Genomic DNA, 14,597 nt, shown 5'->3' with positions numbered 1-14,597 from the left:
GCACAGAGGAGGCGTGGTAGGCCTAAATTGAGGTCCCGCCGAGAGACGAAGCAGCCAGTAAAGCCGGGATACGGTATTGGACCAGCGTGGCGAGCGACTGTGTGCGGTTTCGTCAGGCCAAGACCGCTCAGCGGTTGTATCGCCACATAAGTAAGCACCGACGTATCACGTGCGGGAAAATTTAAAAAAAAAAAAACATTCTAATGACTATAGACATTTAGTTAAACAAAAAATCGGTATGCTGAACCGAAAGAAACATGTGTAACGGGAGCAAGAGAAAAAGAAAGAGGAATATGCAATGCCGGGTAAATTATTATATTTATCTATCGACTTCAACGGTGAAATGCTATGGGTTATGAGATGGCTTGGTCTGAAGTTGCAATTACATGCAAATTACATGCAAAAATGCTGTGGTTCATCCAAATCAAAAGAATAAAGCAAGAATGGAAATGCATTGCAACAACTGTTATAAAAGGAAAAATGTTCTAAATGGAAGGTCCGGTTTTACCATATCCCGCAGTTACATGAAGGATATTTACTTTCAATTTTTTTGTTTACTGGCACTCCTGCAAAAGTTCGTTCAAATTCATACTTAGCTTGCTTTACTCATAAAGTAGTATCACCGTCTGGTATGCTAGCACAAAAAAAGTACATTACTTTTCGGACCGAATGTAACAAAGCATACAGTAGACGAACTCTTTCTTCCCACCACAGCTGTAAGGACTGTTGGCTTTACGGTTTTACTTTATTTCAGCCGATGGAAATTGGAACAAGTTATCAATATGGTGACGAAGTTCGTTTACTTCTTCGCTAACTTCTTCTCCTTCCTCTTGGCCTCCTTCGCCAGCTTCATTCTGAGCTTCCTCGGCACGCGCTCAACCACCTTCTTCGACTTCTGGGTCTTCCTGGCGACCCGCAGGGCTGCCTTCTTGGCGGCCTTCTCCGGGTTCTTCTCCGCAAACTTCGCCTTGCGCTTAGCGGCGACCAATCTCAGCTGGTTCTTGCGGTTCTTTTCCGACGCCACGAACAGCACGGCCTTGTCGCGCTTGCTGAGCGTTTGGTTGCGGGCCTTGGCGCGGGCGACGATGCGCTGACAACGGCGCAGTTTCGACGCCAAAATGTCGCGACGCTTGGTCACCTCAGCGTACGGGTTCAGTTTCACCATCTGGCGCTTGTTGGTGAGCGGATTCAGACGGCGCTTGTATCGGTGGACTACCTTCTTGGCCGGCTTCAACACGCGGCGGATTTCCTCCGACTTCAGCAAACGGGCCAGATCGGTGTTGGCCATGATCGGCGTGGGAAGGTTGTAGTCCTTCTTGCACGCGGACTTCTGCTTCCAGGTGCCATAGATTTCGTCCAACTTGGAGAACGCATCCTGGGTCCATACGCACAGACGACCAACGTGACCGCCAGGGGCCAGCTTCAGCAGATTAAGCTTGTTCACGTTCATCGTGTCGACGCCCGGAATGTTACGGAAGGCCTTGCGCAGACCCTCGTCCTTGGCGTAGATGACCAACGGACCGCGGCGCTGGACGCGACGACGGTTGCGCATCTTACCACGACCGGCACGCATACGCTGCGACTTGTACACCTTCTGCACATCGGCCCAAACCTTCGTACGGCGCAAGAAGGCAACAGCCTGCTTGGTCTTCTGGTACTTCTGGATATCGTTCGACACGACCAGTGGCAGCTCCGAGATACCATCGATGACATGGCCTAAAACAAGGTGGGAAAACAAAATTAATTTCAAAAACAACCTCTTACAATGCGCCGCGAAGCTATAAGATAAAACGTAACTTCCGCCACTTACCACGCGACTGCACCAGAGCCGGAACGCCGGAAGCGGCCAGGGCAGAAACCAAAGCATAACGCTTCAGGTTGATGTTGATCTTGCGATGCCAACGGCGCCACGGCTTGGTCGGGGCGAACATACGTCCACCACGGCACATGTTACCGTAGGCACCCTGACCGGAACGGTGGGTACCGCCACCACGAACACGCGGAATACGGGCCACAGCACGACCAGTACCCCACGATTCGGCCGACGTCTGGTGACCGGCCGCCTCGCTAACCGCGTACGGTTGGCGATGGTTGCGGCGCATCAACTGGGACACCTCGCTCACAACATCCGGACGAATCGGAGCCCGGAACACCGCCGGAAGGAGGATTCCCTTTTCCTTAACGGCATCATTCTTCTCAGTGTAAACACTGACCAGAGGGCGCGTCGCCATCAAACTCTGAAAAAGCGATATAAAAAAAAATGCATTAGCGTGAGAATTACTATAGCCCTTGTGACACCAGCCAGTTGATTTAAATACAGAAATTAAGCTGAACAGTTTAATCCAACACCATGCAGCAACTATAGAACACCGAACCGATAAACAATCTCGATAGCGGATTGTCACAGATCTCCGCAGAGCACGTTTCTTCCGTCTTCACCCTTGCCATCCCCGTTTCGTCGCATGATGAAATTGTCCCGGATCAACACTTGTTCGTTCAACCAGATTGCATGGAAATACAACCCATGGCGTAATTTGTCTGTCAAGTTCGAAAAGTTGCACAGTCAAGTCCTCTTTCCGACGGCCGCACGGGATGATCATAGCTAGCAGCGTTCAACATGTTCGTAACCAAACAAGCTCAAATATTCCCATTTTACACTGTTTTCCTCTAGGAAATCATACATCTCCCGAACACTACAGAGCATGGCATTCATTAACTGTTCGCACTTACCATTTTCGCACAAGTTTTCACCCGCAAATTCACAATTTATTTTGGCTGCAACTAATAAAGCACGTCCGCCATGCCACGGAGGACTGAAAAAGAACTATCCGAAGCGGAAGCACCTCGATGCGGCTTTTTCTTGACAGATGTCAGTTTGACGTAACTAGAGTTCAGTGGACGATCGGAAGAGGCGAAGGACTATTAGAGAAAAATGCATCTTTTTTTGATTATTGCACATCACGCATAATGTTATTACAATTTAAATGAATTGGAAATTTTTGTTTTATTTTTAAAGGTTAGTTTAACAAACTATTGGACATTCATTTCTACTTAGATCAATTTCATAGAAAGGTCTTTTAGATGTTATTCAACACATCGGAAAGCCTTTTCAGCTCCAACGTCAATAAATGACATTTTAGCTAGGAGAATTTGTTGTTAAACATTCGTCCGGTTTTAATTCAGCATACAAACGGATAAAATAATATAACAGAATGGCTGGTGAAGTACTTGTTGATGCGCTGCCATATATTGATTTAGGCTACGATGATCCTGGCGTGCGTGAAGCGGTAAGTAAAGAAAACTAACTTTTTCCATAAACATTGCCGTTAATCTACTCTTTCGGCGCCTTCAGGCTATCGCTATGGTGGAAGAAGAATGTCGGCGATATCGTCCTACAAAAAATTACCTCGAGCACCTGCCGGCCGTCAATACTACCGCATTTGAAACCGAACTGATGCGAGCCGAATTTGAACGCATCCAAAATCGTTTGCCAATGGAACCGCTGAGCATGAAACGGTACGAGCTGCCACCTCCACCGGCCGGGAAAATGAACGAAGTGTCGGCCTGGACGGAAAGTGTGGACAACTCGATGGCCCAGCTAGAGCATCAGGCAGTGCGTGCAATGAATCTCGAGCTCATGTCGGAGTACGGCTGCGAGATGTGGAAATCGTACCTCGAAACGCTGGTGGCCTTGCAGGCAAAGTGTCAGGCTCGGCTAGCGGAGGTGAAGAAGGAAATTCAAGACGTGAATTGGTCACGCAAGACCAAGCAGACGCAGGGAGGAGAAAAACTGCGATCCCTGGAAGCTCAGTGGGTCATGCTGGTGTCAAAAAATTACGAAATTGAACAAGCTTGTGTCAAGCTGGAGGAAAAAATATACCACAAGAAGATGGCACAGAACTCCTTGCAGGCCGAACGGAAACATGAATAAACTTGACTTTGATAGTAATATTTCGAAAGTAAAAACACCATTTCAGTGTGTGTCACATCGCTAGCCATCATTATATCTATTTCCGTTTATTTTAAAAATCACACTCTGTTACATATTTTAGAAGGTTACATGCAATATAGTTTGTTTCTTAAAACATAAAAATTAGCTTTACGAGCGAAAAATGCCATTTTTTCTGATCCTATAACGATGAAAATATGCAGTTTTCATCATGGGATAAAGCTCAAATGAATTTATTGCAACATCAATACCAATTGCTCTACTATAATATTTCACACTTTATATGTATAGCGAAATGGGAATATACTGCATCATAACTGAGATCATTTTTGCATATTTTGTAAATTCAATGCGGTCCTAAAATACATATTTTTACTTAATCCGGCCAGGACCCGGTTCGAAGTGTGATACATTTCAATGTTAAGTGTAGTAACTGGTTTGTGATTTGTATCTCGTACCGGTTCAGTCAGTGTGAGGTAAGCGTGCAAGGTACAATTACATCAAATTTGGTCGTATTTCAGGTAGCTTAAAGTTAGCAAAATGAAACGGCGGTCCGGATGGCGAAGGAGACCGGCTGCCATCGTTGCGTGGGTGCGCACGTTGTTGCTGAATGCCTTCGATTGTCGGCGTGGCTAAGCTAGCCATGGCCATATTTTCGTTAAGCTGCTGTTGGTACTGTTGTTGATTGAATGTGCCGGTCTGAAATCCGGTCGGCGGGTTCGGTTGGTCCGCCGGTGGCCTGTTTGACACGTTGTACGGTAGCATTGCAGCCGTTCGACCACGCTTTCTCCGCGGTAGTATACCTTTGCGAGCCATAAAGAATCTGTAATTAAGTAATGTTTTTGTTTTATATTGCGTTCATACAAGATATAGTTAATAATTGACTTACCGGATGGTCGAAATGGGTATATCGAATCGCAAGCTAACGTTTTGGAACGTTTCACCCCGGGACACATATTCGGCCGCTTGTTGTAAAAGGTCCTCAGACCGACGTACTCTTCGGCTCACCGTACCACTGTCCTGAGTAGATTGTTGGTTGTTCGGTTCATACTCGCAAGTCACATTGGCTAAAGCAAATTCTAAAAATAAGAAGGTGCGTATTATTTGGATGTAACCAATTTTCTCTAAAATGAACGCTTAAACTCTTCCTTAAATTAAACTTTAGCTTTGTCATCATTAACAGCACGTTACAATGGTGTGGTTCTTATAAATAATTTACTTGCATTTCTTTTTGTATGATTTTCTGTTTGGTTGCTGTATGCACAATGTATATATATATACGGTATATCCTGTCATAAGTTCAGTATCGTTCACTTTTTTATTCCATCCATTTTAATACCATCTCATGAAGATCGTCTTGTAAAAAAAGGGGAGAGCTACGAGGGCAAAAACATTCCATGTGCTGTGTCCGTATCCACGTGGTGCCCCCGGATACTCCCTACAATCACGACCTCCCACCGTCCCACTAACGCTCCCTCCCTATCTTGCCCTATCTCTCTGGTGAAATAAGATTTAGAAATATTCACATTCATCAACGGTGAGATAAGAAGATCGAGAAAGTTGTTATCATCGAATGGTTTACTGTTTTTTTTCTGTTACTATAAATTAATTGATACACACTAGCACAAACCTAACTTACGATCGGCACATCTGTTACCTAAGTACGACGAGGAGGAAACTCTCGCTCTCTTTTATGTTTTCTCTTGTTCTAGAGCTTAATTCCAATTTGTGTGTTTTTAGTTTTTGTTTTTTTGGCTACACGTTACGGTGTTAAATCAGGAAGGAACTATCGGACTACTGAATTCAAATACAAAGTCTCTAAACTGTACGAGATAAAATTAGTGGAAGTAAAAACGGTCAGATTTTTCAGGCGAATGAAATCTACCATTAGAAATACGCCAGCATAGGTCGTACACAATAACTGCCGTTCAAAGATCTATCTTATAAAAACAAACGAAAAACAAAATATTACAATAAGTAAATTAAGCAATCAATACCAACAAAAGCATGAAAACAAAAAAAACAAAAATATTCTCGCTATGAAACGATGACTAGAAATTTTCACATCATTTTTGTTTTGTAGGAAGCAAACTTAAACACATTTTCGTATTGCCACATAATGTTTTCAATTTGGCCATTTTTTTTTTTGTTTGTTTTTTTTTGGGACTTCGTGCCCTCGTGCTCGGAGACTTCTCATACTAGCTCCCCGATACAATCCATTTCGGGGGAAAGTATATCGCCGAAGACATTTTTGGCGCACATTGCGTTCACTGGAACAAGCTCGGCTCTTTCTGTTTGGAAATGTCGTTTTCCACACAGTTATGACACGTGTTTTTTTGGCAATATCTGCGTTGCTTCTTCAGTCGCAAAATACCGATACGCTATGAATCCATCGTCAGTATTTGCAACGTAAAATATGTTAATTAATCCTGCATTACAGCTTTTAAGTCTTCCACACACTTACCTGCGCCCATCCCTAAGAGGATGGTTTCGCTTGGCATCTAAAATAGTTACTATGACAACGTTAATGTACGATTAGTAAATGGTTCATTCAAACGGTATGGAGTGTGTGTTGGATTTGAAGATCAAAACCCGGTACGATTCAAATGCTACCCATGCGCCTACGTAAGTTGATCTTCTTCGGAAGAAAAGATTCTCTGTCCACCTACATTCAAATAGTTTCATTGTAAAATAATATATACTCTCTTAGTGTTACGCTTCCCTGGGTATCCTCTATCGCTATCTTGGCATCTATTTTATCTTCTGTTTCACTGCAACTCTCGTAACATTCGCCTTCTCATACATATATGTATATATATAAATCTAAATGTCTATATACTTTTCTGCTTGACTATATCCACAATCCTTGGCTTGTTTTGTATGTTTGTTGGTTTTTTTTGCTTTGCTTTAGTTGTTTTGAAAAGAAAAACGCCCTCCACCTTCTTGGGCATCGTTCTTATCATCCCCATATGATCGGTATGGAATTCGCCACAACGGCCACCGGTGCCGACGGGGAAGACGCCGCTAGGTGGAGAGTGTTGGTATAGTGGAAGGTGGACGGCGGCGGTGGCGCGTCCGATTGGCATATTTGTGGCTGCTCGAGCGGCACCGGCTGCAACGGCTGCTGCATCTGTAGTTGCTGCTGCTGCTGTTGCTGCTGATGCTGCTGATGCTGCTATTGTATTTGGGTTGTCAGTTCTTTGATGATGCGCTTCTTCTCAGCCGCCTCCTTCAGCTGCCTTGGCATCGGGTATGCGGACTTGATGTCCCATCGTTTCATCCAATTCCGCAGCGTCTTGCGAGGAACTTTGTGCATTTGTGATGCTCTGTAAACGGGTTATCGAGAAAGAAGGTTAGATTGTTTCGACTCACACCAGACCTGTTTCAATAGACTAATTTAAAAATGACCGTTAAATCACAAATTTGTTACTTGTAACTTGTTGTCCTTGTAACTTGTTACTTGTAACAATCTTATTACTTGTAATAAAAATCTTTTTGTGCGTAGTTTCATGAGAAGTGATAACTATAATAATTTTTTTAAATGAAAGTAATTTGTAGCTTAGCATTTTTACATAAACTAATTGAAAAAATAATTGAAAAGGAATGAACTTACTTTAAATTAATTAAAAAAAAAATAGGTAAACAAACCATCTTTCGTAATCTTCCCATCTGATTCAGTTCTATACAGTTCTCAAATAACGTGCTTACTTACCGATAAATACTTTCTCCCGCTTTAACATCCATCAGTGCTGCCCAAAGGGCTTCGGTGTTGTACGTGCGCGGCTGGTTGCCCCGTGGGTTCCGCAGCGTGAATGCGATCGGTGGTGGCGTTCCGTTCGATTTGATCAGTTGATGCAGGCCGCCCTCTTTCGAATGGGCCATCAGTCGGGGGCGACGGGTTGATCGTGTTAAACTGTTCGATTGAGGACCACTGCCACGGGCTTGACGTTCAATTTTACGGATCGTTAGTGTGGATGAAGTACCGTGTCCACCTCCGACCGTATTCCTTCCGTACGTTCGCATCGATGCCGACTTCGCGGATACCTTCCCATCGATGGCCATCAGTGGCGGTGGTTTGTAGAGAATCTCGTCTCCCTCACTGTCGCCCCCGCCGTTTCCTAGCATACTACTATCGATCTCCTCGGCCAGCAGCTGTATGGCGTAATCGTCACCATAGTCTTCCTCCTCATCTTCATCCTCCGCTTTGTATCCACCGACCACACCCGTCAGCTGGGGGAAATTGGGCGAACAGATGATGTTCTCGTATCCATCACCCTCCTCCTCGGTTACTGCCGAACCAGTTTCACCTCCGTTCGAATCCTGCTCCGGGCCGAACCGTTTCTGATGCTTTTGCGGCGTTACGTAGATATCCATCTCGTTCCGATTGTACACCAACGAGGACGGTACACCGTTGGCGTGTTCACTGGCACTCTCATTTTCACTGTTATTCCCCTCACTGGATCCCACTAGCAGCGCGGCTCGTCTCTTGTCGCGGGAAGACTTTGGTGATTGTTTGGTATGGTAGTTTGCAAAGAGATTCTCAATCGATTTTACTCGTATCGAACCGCCGGCACTGCTGCCGAACGATTTCGATCCGGTCAGGGAGTTTAGCGATGGCACCGCTTGATTCGATCGCGCACCGTTCGTACGCCGTGGATCGCCGGCTTCGGTCTGTCTGATCGTCGCGTTTACTTTGGCACCTGCACCGCACTCCGACGGAGCCGTTGCACCGACGATGGACAGTTCGTTGTTGTTCTCGGAATGGTTGCTGGTGCTGTGGCGTCTTCTTTTCCTGCGTGCCTCCTCCTGCTTGCCAACGGCGGCACCGTCCTTCGTTGCCGGTGTACCCTCTGTCTCTTCTCTCACCACTAACACATCGTCATCTTCATCGTCCTCTTGTCCTTCGCTTCCGGCAGCGTACTGCTCATAGTCAGGCATGGGCTCATGCTGCTGCTCCGAGCTCTGCCGACCATCTAATCTTTCCATTATCAATCGATTTTGCTTCGACACCCTGTCCTCTTCCTCCTCCTCCTCCTCCTCCATCAACTCCTGCTCGGGCACCTGCAGTGCTTCCCTTCTATTCTGATCGTCCACAGCATCCTCTACATCCAGCCCAGGATGAACATGGAGGAGCGCGTCTGCAAGTAGACACACAAGGAGAGATACAAAAAAAAAAGAAAATATATAAAGCTATTACTTTGGAAAATTTAAAAGAAATTAAATATGCCTCAAAAGGCACGTCGGGCGCCTTAAATAATGGATTGCGGACATGAATTTTACAGACGCAATGTGTGTATGTGAGACGAGTAGTGAGTGAGAGAATGAGACAAAAGTTCAAATCGACCGGACAAGATTGGACGGTTGGCCGAGAAGTATATCAAATTGGAAGCAATCGACAGCAAAAGAGCTGTACAAGACGGAACCGGCATCATCGAACGATCATATTCATATGTTACCATCATTCACTATTTAATATTTGTGAATTTTTATCAGGCCTCGAAGTAGCCACCAGGCACCTCCATTTGATATACAAAATTTTAAAAATTCCGAATTTTAATTGTTCTTTACAAGCATACGATATTCCACAGCTGTAACTGCTGTTCCGCTATCAACCATTTATGCTATTACAATTTAGCAATATATTCTTTAGAGGGAAAGCACCTTATTATTCAAGCAAATAAGGTTACACAAAACTTTATAGATACTATAGATACTATAAATTTTATAATTTAAATGCTGCTACACAGTGTGAGAAAAATTTACCGCCATTGACTTTACGGTTTGCATGTTTTAAATCATACTAACCAGCTTGAAGTTGATAATTTTAATTTTTTTCCACACTAGTTAAATAAATCGGATTCCATGGGTTAGACCATATTTGTTTCTAATTTCAGAACCAGTGAATATTTTGGCAAAATTCACACTAATTAGTTACTCCAAAATAGATTTTAATGAACTCGTGGTAATGAAAACTACTTTTGGCCAACCAAGGGACATACCTGCAGGCATTTTGTCGCTGCCATCATTATCTTCACGTTCATCATCCTCGTCGCACTGTTTGCTGTTGGTGTCTTCATCTGGAACGGAAATGGACGGTTAACACTGATGTCACAAAGACCCACACAACACCAAGTCGTATTAAGTTGAATAAATTGAATCTCATATTAGTATATTTCGAATCGGAATCGCAGTATGCATAGACAATGTACGAGCAATGTATATTCTTTGTTGCATATGATGCCGATTAAGAATGTAATACGGCTGATGTATATCGTAAGTCGTATATGATCACGACTTAGAAAATATACGACTAAACATATACATTTTGAACAATGTACGGTTAGCGCCTCCACTTTTGTACGTATAGGCATTATTTTAGCATCATTTACGATTCAATCATATTGCATAGAAGTACGATTATTTCAAGTTGATATTCGATTTACATGCATATGTGTTGTGTGGGGAAAGAGCAGGTAGGAGGTTAGCATACGCACCGATCATTAAATCTTCTGTCTTTATGCATATCTCATTGCCACTATCCCCACCGTTATCACTGGTGTTGCCTTCGTCCTGGTGGTGCTGTTGCTGCTGATGATGATGACCCCTCATTACGACCGGTCGTAGGTGTAAGCTGCTCAATAACTGCCCCTTTGGTCCGCTTGAAGAACTGTTTTGTTGCGATCGCGAGTGCTGATCGAATTGAGCTACGGATGAAGAGTGGTGATCGTTAGTGTTTGTTCTGCTTCCGGATGGACGTGAGCACACACTGCTCTCTTGGACACTTACGTTGAAACGCGCCGCCTGTTTGTGTTGCTGATGCAGGACTACTGTCCGATGGCTTTGTACTGGCACTAGTGTTCCCCGAGTCGCTACCGGCGCCATGCTGCTGCTGGTAGCTTTCCGTTGGGCTGTGGATTTGATTCAGATTCAACGCGTCCGAGCCGCACAGTCCGCGAATTTTCAGTATTTCGGCACACTTCATCAGGTCCGGCAGACCCGCCTGAGATACGTTCACTTCTCCTTTGTACATGAAATCTACCAGCGCCTGGATGGCCCAGAGCTTGATGTCGCGCGGGAGGATGATGATTGGATGCTGGCACGGGTTTTCGCCGAGGAGATTTTCGAAGTACGTCGAGCACGCGGCCAGTACCAGCCGGTGACAGTGCACCTGGTGCCCTTCGCATGCCAGCGTCACATCGACGAACCTTTGGCCGGCCAAAAGCTACAATGGAAAAGAAAGAATTTTAAACCATTTTGCACGAACGGATGGGAACAAACTTATACGAAATCAGTATGATAAAAATTAATTAAATTGAACCCCATTCCTCAGTGTCCGACATTTGTGGGGTAGTTCACCTTTCTTGTACGGCTTCGTTGTATGCGTTGAGCACGAACACCGCGAAAGGGACCCTCTCTCCACAGGAAGGATGACAACTTTTACGTTACAGGAACGTTCGATGACCCCAGGCAGGGTGGACGCGCTACAGGAGCTCATCCACCAACAGAAAAAAAACCTAAGGGAATACGGTTTCTCCGGGCGCAGACTCAAAAGGTGCCCTTTGTGTGGGCAAGGACGGGGTGCAAGACAGCAACAAGACAAAAAAGGTTCCAATTCAACCAACCTTACACGATGGGTTGAGGGGTTGCTTTACAGCAGAACACTTTTGGACCGACGAAAAATAGATGCGAGGGCAAAGCCATTTTGGTGAAAGTATGTGTTTTAGGAACAGGAATGGTGTAGTATTCCAGTTCGGGAGTTCGTTTGGTTCATAGATTTATTCGGGTTTTAATTAAAAAAATCTTTACATTGCGCAGACTGTGGCATCCGGTACCACTACCATGAGCGACCCTTGGATTTTAAAACCCTTTAAACGCAAGGATTCCTATTATCCTTCGATTTGCGCCTCCGCTGCTTGATGGAACCTGCTGATAAAGCATGTTGGGCTACCGAAAGAGAAACTGGTCTAGTCTAAAAAGGGAAAGAAAATGCTATTTTGTTGTAGGGAAGGGTACCGACAACGAGCGGCGCATGATCACGTTTCATGGAACCCCTGGTGGTGTATATCTCTTGGCAAAACGCGTGCCGTAACGGACCACCGTGAACCAATGTGGCTTCCCGCCGTACACGATGCTGTCGGGTGCAGACCTCTTCTTCTTCGCGCTGGATAAGGCAAGCCAGGGTGGCGAAACAAGGAGGAAGAACCTTTGCTACGCAGCAGCCCTTTAAATCGGGGGAACCCTTCGGTTTTCCCAAATGCACTTTGCGCTCGGCTCTGCGCCCTTGGTTACGGCGCCGCCTGCGGTCCGTACCGATGTATGCTGCTTCCGGGCTCGAACGGTCAACCCCTCACGGATGGTGTTCAACCCCTCGCGGCGTATGTCGCATCTTTTGCATCATTTGTTTGACGTGCCTATTACTACACCAGCGCGAATTATTGGGCCCCTCGCACGAATATTCCGTAGGCCTATAGAGACGGGAAAGTACACGAAACCTCACCACGCTGCCGTCCAACGCACACGCGTGTCTTTTCCATGCCCCTTCGCGTAAAAGTACCTAACCTTTGAGCAAAACAAACCGACCGCTACCGCGATCCTGGTGTACTCTTCTTTCCCAGCAGCCGCATGCTACGATGCGTAATCACGACCCCATCCACCGACACGCGTAAAAAATACTCTAACGCACACCAGCGCCATAGCGATTGGTTACCAATGACAACCGACCAGGATGAGGCGCAAGGATGAGGAGATGAAAAATAGCGAGTCTAGATATCGCACGCAGCGCGCATAAACACACACAGCCGCCTTTCGTGGGTGTTGTACCATCTTCGTTCGTCGACGTTTGTACCGAGGGGAGATTAGTTAAGACCCTTTTGTTGCGTTTTTAGCAGTAAGCGTTGTAGGGATTTAAAAATATTATAAATGTCGATGGCAAATGCTCTACGTACCTGTGGAAAGGCTGCTCCCAAGCTGCCCAGATGGCTGTTCCAGCGAACACAGAATTGCTGCGATTGTCCGGTACTCATGTTTGCGTGTATGCATGCACCGCACGCACTTTTTATCACCTTTGATTAGTTCATGTGACTAGTATCCAACAAAATAAGCCGCTATCGCGTTATGGCAATGCTGTAGAAGAAAAGAAAGGAACGTAAAATTTGACGAAGCCAAAAGCCTGCAGATCGAAGACCACAACCCAACGACGACCTCTTCTCTCAATTAGCACTACACAACCGTCTGCGAGAAGGTGAAGCGCACGAAACGCTTCGTTGGAAAATCGATAAACGTGTAAATAGAAAATGTTTCTTAGTGTGTTTGTTCCCTCCGCACTACCTCTATGTTTAGGACCACAAAAAGATGTGACGCAAAAAAAAACTCACACACAACAAGAACACTGAAAATAGTCCACAGCTAGGAGTCACCAATTCACTAATAGTATACTAGGATGAGCAAATCAAACACCCATTCGCCCGAGAGTCCCGTCAGCATCTATTTCGCACAAAAAGTCCCCGAAACCCTTCATCAGTGTTTCCGATACACAAACACACACTCGCGCGCATTCGGGGACGTTCTATCCTGAGGTCAAAGGTTCAAAGATCCCCGCCGAGGTATAACCTCCTAGAACGAATCCCTACTTATCCTCCCGCACGCACACTACCGTACACCCACCCCCACCCCAAACATACACACACAAACACTCACAGACGCACACAGTCTCCCTGCCGTACGGGGTTGGGGTGTATCGTGTAACTTTGGGTGAATCTTTTAATCTTTCATGCCATATCGTCCTGCCTGCGCGCCCTCCCTCCGCGCGGCGAACCAGCGCAGGGTCGTGCGTTGGTATTGGCCGCTGCCATCCACTCCCGACTGAATCATAGGAACCTCAACGACGAGCGCGCCGCACACACTAGCAAAAGGCAAAGCAACCTTTACACCACCCGCTTTACACAGCACAAGTTAGGGGTGCGCTACGCCCCCTTCTCGGGTGCCATCTTCAGCCCAAGACCACTACTATATAGCGCGCACATCCGACACGACACACTGCGGTTACGAAATGTCACTCCCTGGTTTCGTCTTTTCGTCTTGTGCCTGGCACTTTATCGATCACCGAAAGTTTGCGACCCCAATATTCTGGGAGCAGTAACACCCCGCGAGCGAGAAAAACAACGTTCCCGCTGCGTCGCCTGGGGGTGACTTAACCTACGGCAGGGGGTTGAAAACACTCTGCTCATCTCCAGACGTCGTCTACTTATTGATTATTTCTTTTCCGATGGAAGAGTGTCGTATGAATCTATCCATTTTTCCCCATGTTTGACACCTTGTGAACACTATTTCACGTACGCGTACCGAACAGTGGATTCTGGTTCCTTATCACCAGACAGTGTAGCTCTAGTGATGACTCCAACACGAGATGAAAGATGCACATTACGCGCATTGTATGCATGTGACGTTTTTCACGTTCGACCCCCCGACATCTCCCCATAGAGACTTTATTTATTGCACAACACTTACTACTCACAGCGCTAGTGCCGCACCTCTTGCTACTCCCTTGCACTTGCTGCCACTGCTGGAGGGTTTCCTACGCGCGTATCGGAGCGACCCTCTTCACACGACCATGGTCGACGTTACTCTGACGGACTCTTGCGACGACGAC

The 14,597-nt window shown here is 45.9% G+C and overlaps 3 protein-coding genes across 3 annotated transcripts; 1 reads left to right on the top strand and 2 right to left on the bottom strand.

The window, feature by feature from the left end:
• Positions 1-696: 696 nt before the first annotated feature.
• Positions 697-2,845, bottom strand: LOC131260379 (large ribosomal subunit protein uL4). The gene is made up of 3 exons (XM_058262082.1): positions 2,731-2,845; positions 1,811-2,237; positions 697-1,716 (listed from the first exon to the last, which is right to left on the bottom strand). Exons 1-3 carry the CDS (start codon positions 2,731-2,733, stop codon positions 800-802), a joined length of 1,347 nt encoding a protein of 448 aa, XP_058118065.1. The 5' UTR covers positions 2,734-2,845; the 3' UTR covers positions 697-799.
• A 281-nt stretch (positions 2,846-3,126) lies between these two features.
• On the top strand, positions 3,127-4,111 carry LOC131260862 (pre-mRNA-splicing factor SPF27). Its single transcript, XM_058262699.1, has 2 exons — positions 3,127-3,287; positions 3,353-4,111. The coding sequence occupies exons 1-2, from the start codon at positions 3,213-3,215 to the stop codon at positions 3,929-3,931; spliced, it is 654 nt and encodes a 217-aa protein (XP_058118682.1). The 5' UTR covers positions 3,127-3,212; the 3' UTR covers positions 3,932-4,111.
• A 1,954-nt stretch (positions 4,112-6,065) lies between these two features.
• LOC131261117 (protein tramtrack, beta isoform-like) lies at positions 6,066-12,972 on the bottom strand. Its single transcript, XM_058263038.1, has 6 exons — positions 12,895-12,972; positions 10,736-11,171; positions 10,444-10,653; positions 9,949-10,026; positions 7,662-9,087; positions 6,066-7,275 (listed from the first exon to the last, which is right to left on the bottom strand). The coding sequence occupies exons 1-6, from the start codon at positions 12,970-12,972 to the stop codon at positions 7,125-7,127; spliced, it is 2,379 nt and encodes a 792-aa protein (XP_058119021.1). The 3' UTR covers positions 6,066-7,124.
• Between the last annotated feature and the right edge of the window lie 1,625 nt (positions 12,973-14,597).

The sequence above is a fragment of the Anopheles coustani genome, chromosome 3 (genome assembly GCF_943734705.1).
Source record: "Anopheles coustani chromosome 3, idAnoCousDA_361_x.2, whole genome shotgun sequence".
NCBI lineage: Eukaryota > Metazoa > Arthropoda > Insecta > Diptera > Culicidae > Anopheles > Anopheles coustani.
Note: the sequence above shows the minus strand (reverse complement) of the source record. Positions and strands in the feature narration are given on the sequence as shown.

What these genes read in the sequence shown, in the direction of transcription:
- LOC131260379 (XM_058262082.1), bottom strand. An exon ending in GGCTCTGGTGCAGTCGCGTG is followed by an intron (nt 1,717 to 1,810) that starts GTAAGTGGCGGA and finishes ACCTTGTTTTAG; the next exon opens with GCCATGTCATCGATGGTATC.
- LOC131260862 (XM_058262699.1), top strand. Translation starts at nt 3,213, where the DNA reads ATGGCTGGTGAAGTACTTGTTGATGCGCTGCCATATATTGATTTAGGC. An exon ending in ATCCTGGCGTGCGTGAAGCG is followed by an intron (nt 3,288 to 3,352) that starts GTAAGTAAAGAA and finishes CGGCGCCTTCAG; the next exon opens with GCTATCGCTATGGTGGAAGA.
- LOC131261117 (XM_058263038.1), bottom strand. Translation starts at nt 12,972, where the DNA reads ATGAGTACCGGACAATCGCAGCAATTCTGTGTTCGCTGGAACAGCCAT. An exon ending in GACAGAAGATTTAATGATCG is followed by an intron (nt 10,027 to 10,443) that starts GTGCGTATGCTA and finishes TTTCCGTTCCAG; the next exon opens with ATGAAGACACCAACAGCAAA. An exon ending in GCGGGAGAAAGTATTTATCG is followed by an intron (nt 7,276 to 7,661) that starts GTAAGTAAGCAC and finishes ACCCGTTTACAG; the next exon opens with AGCATCACAAATGCACAAAG.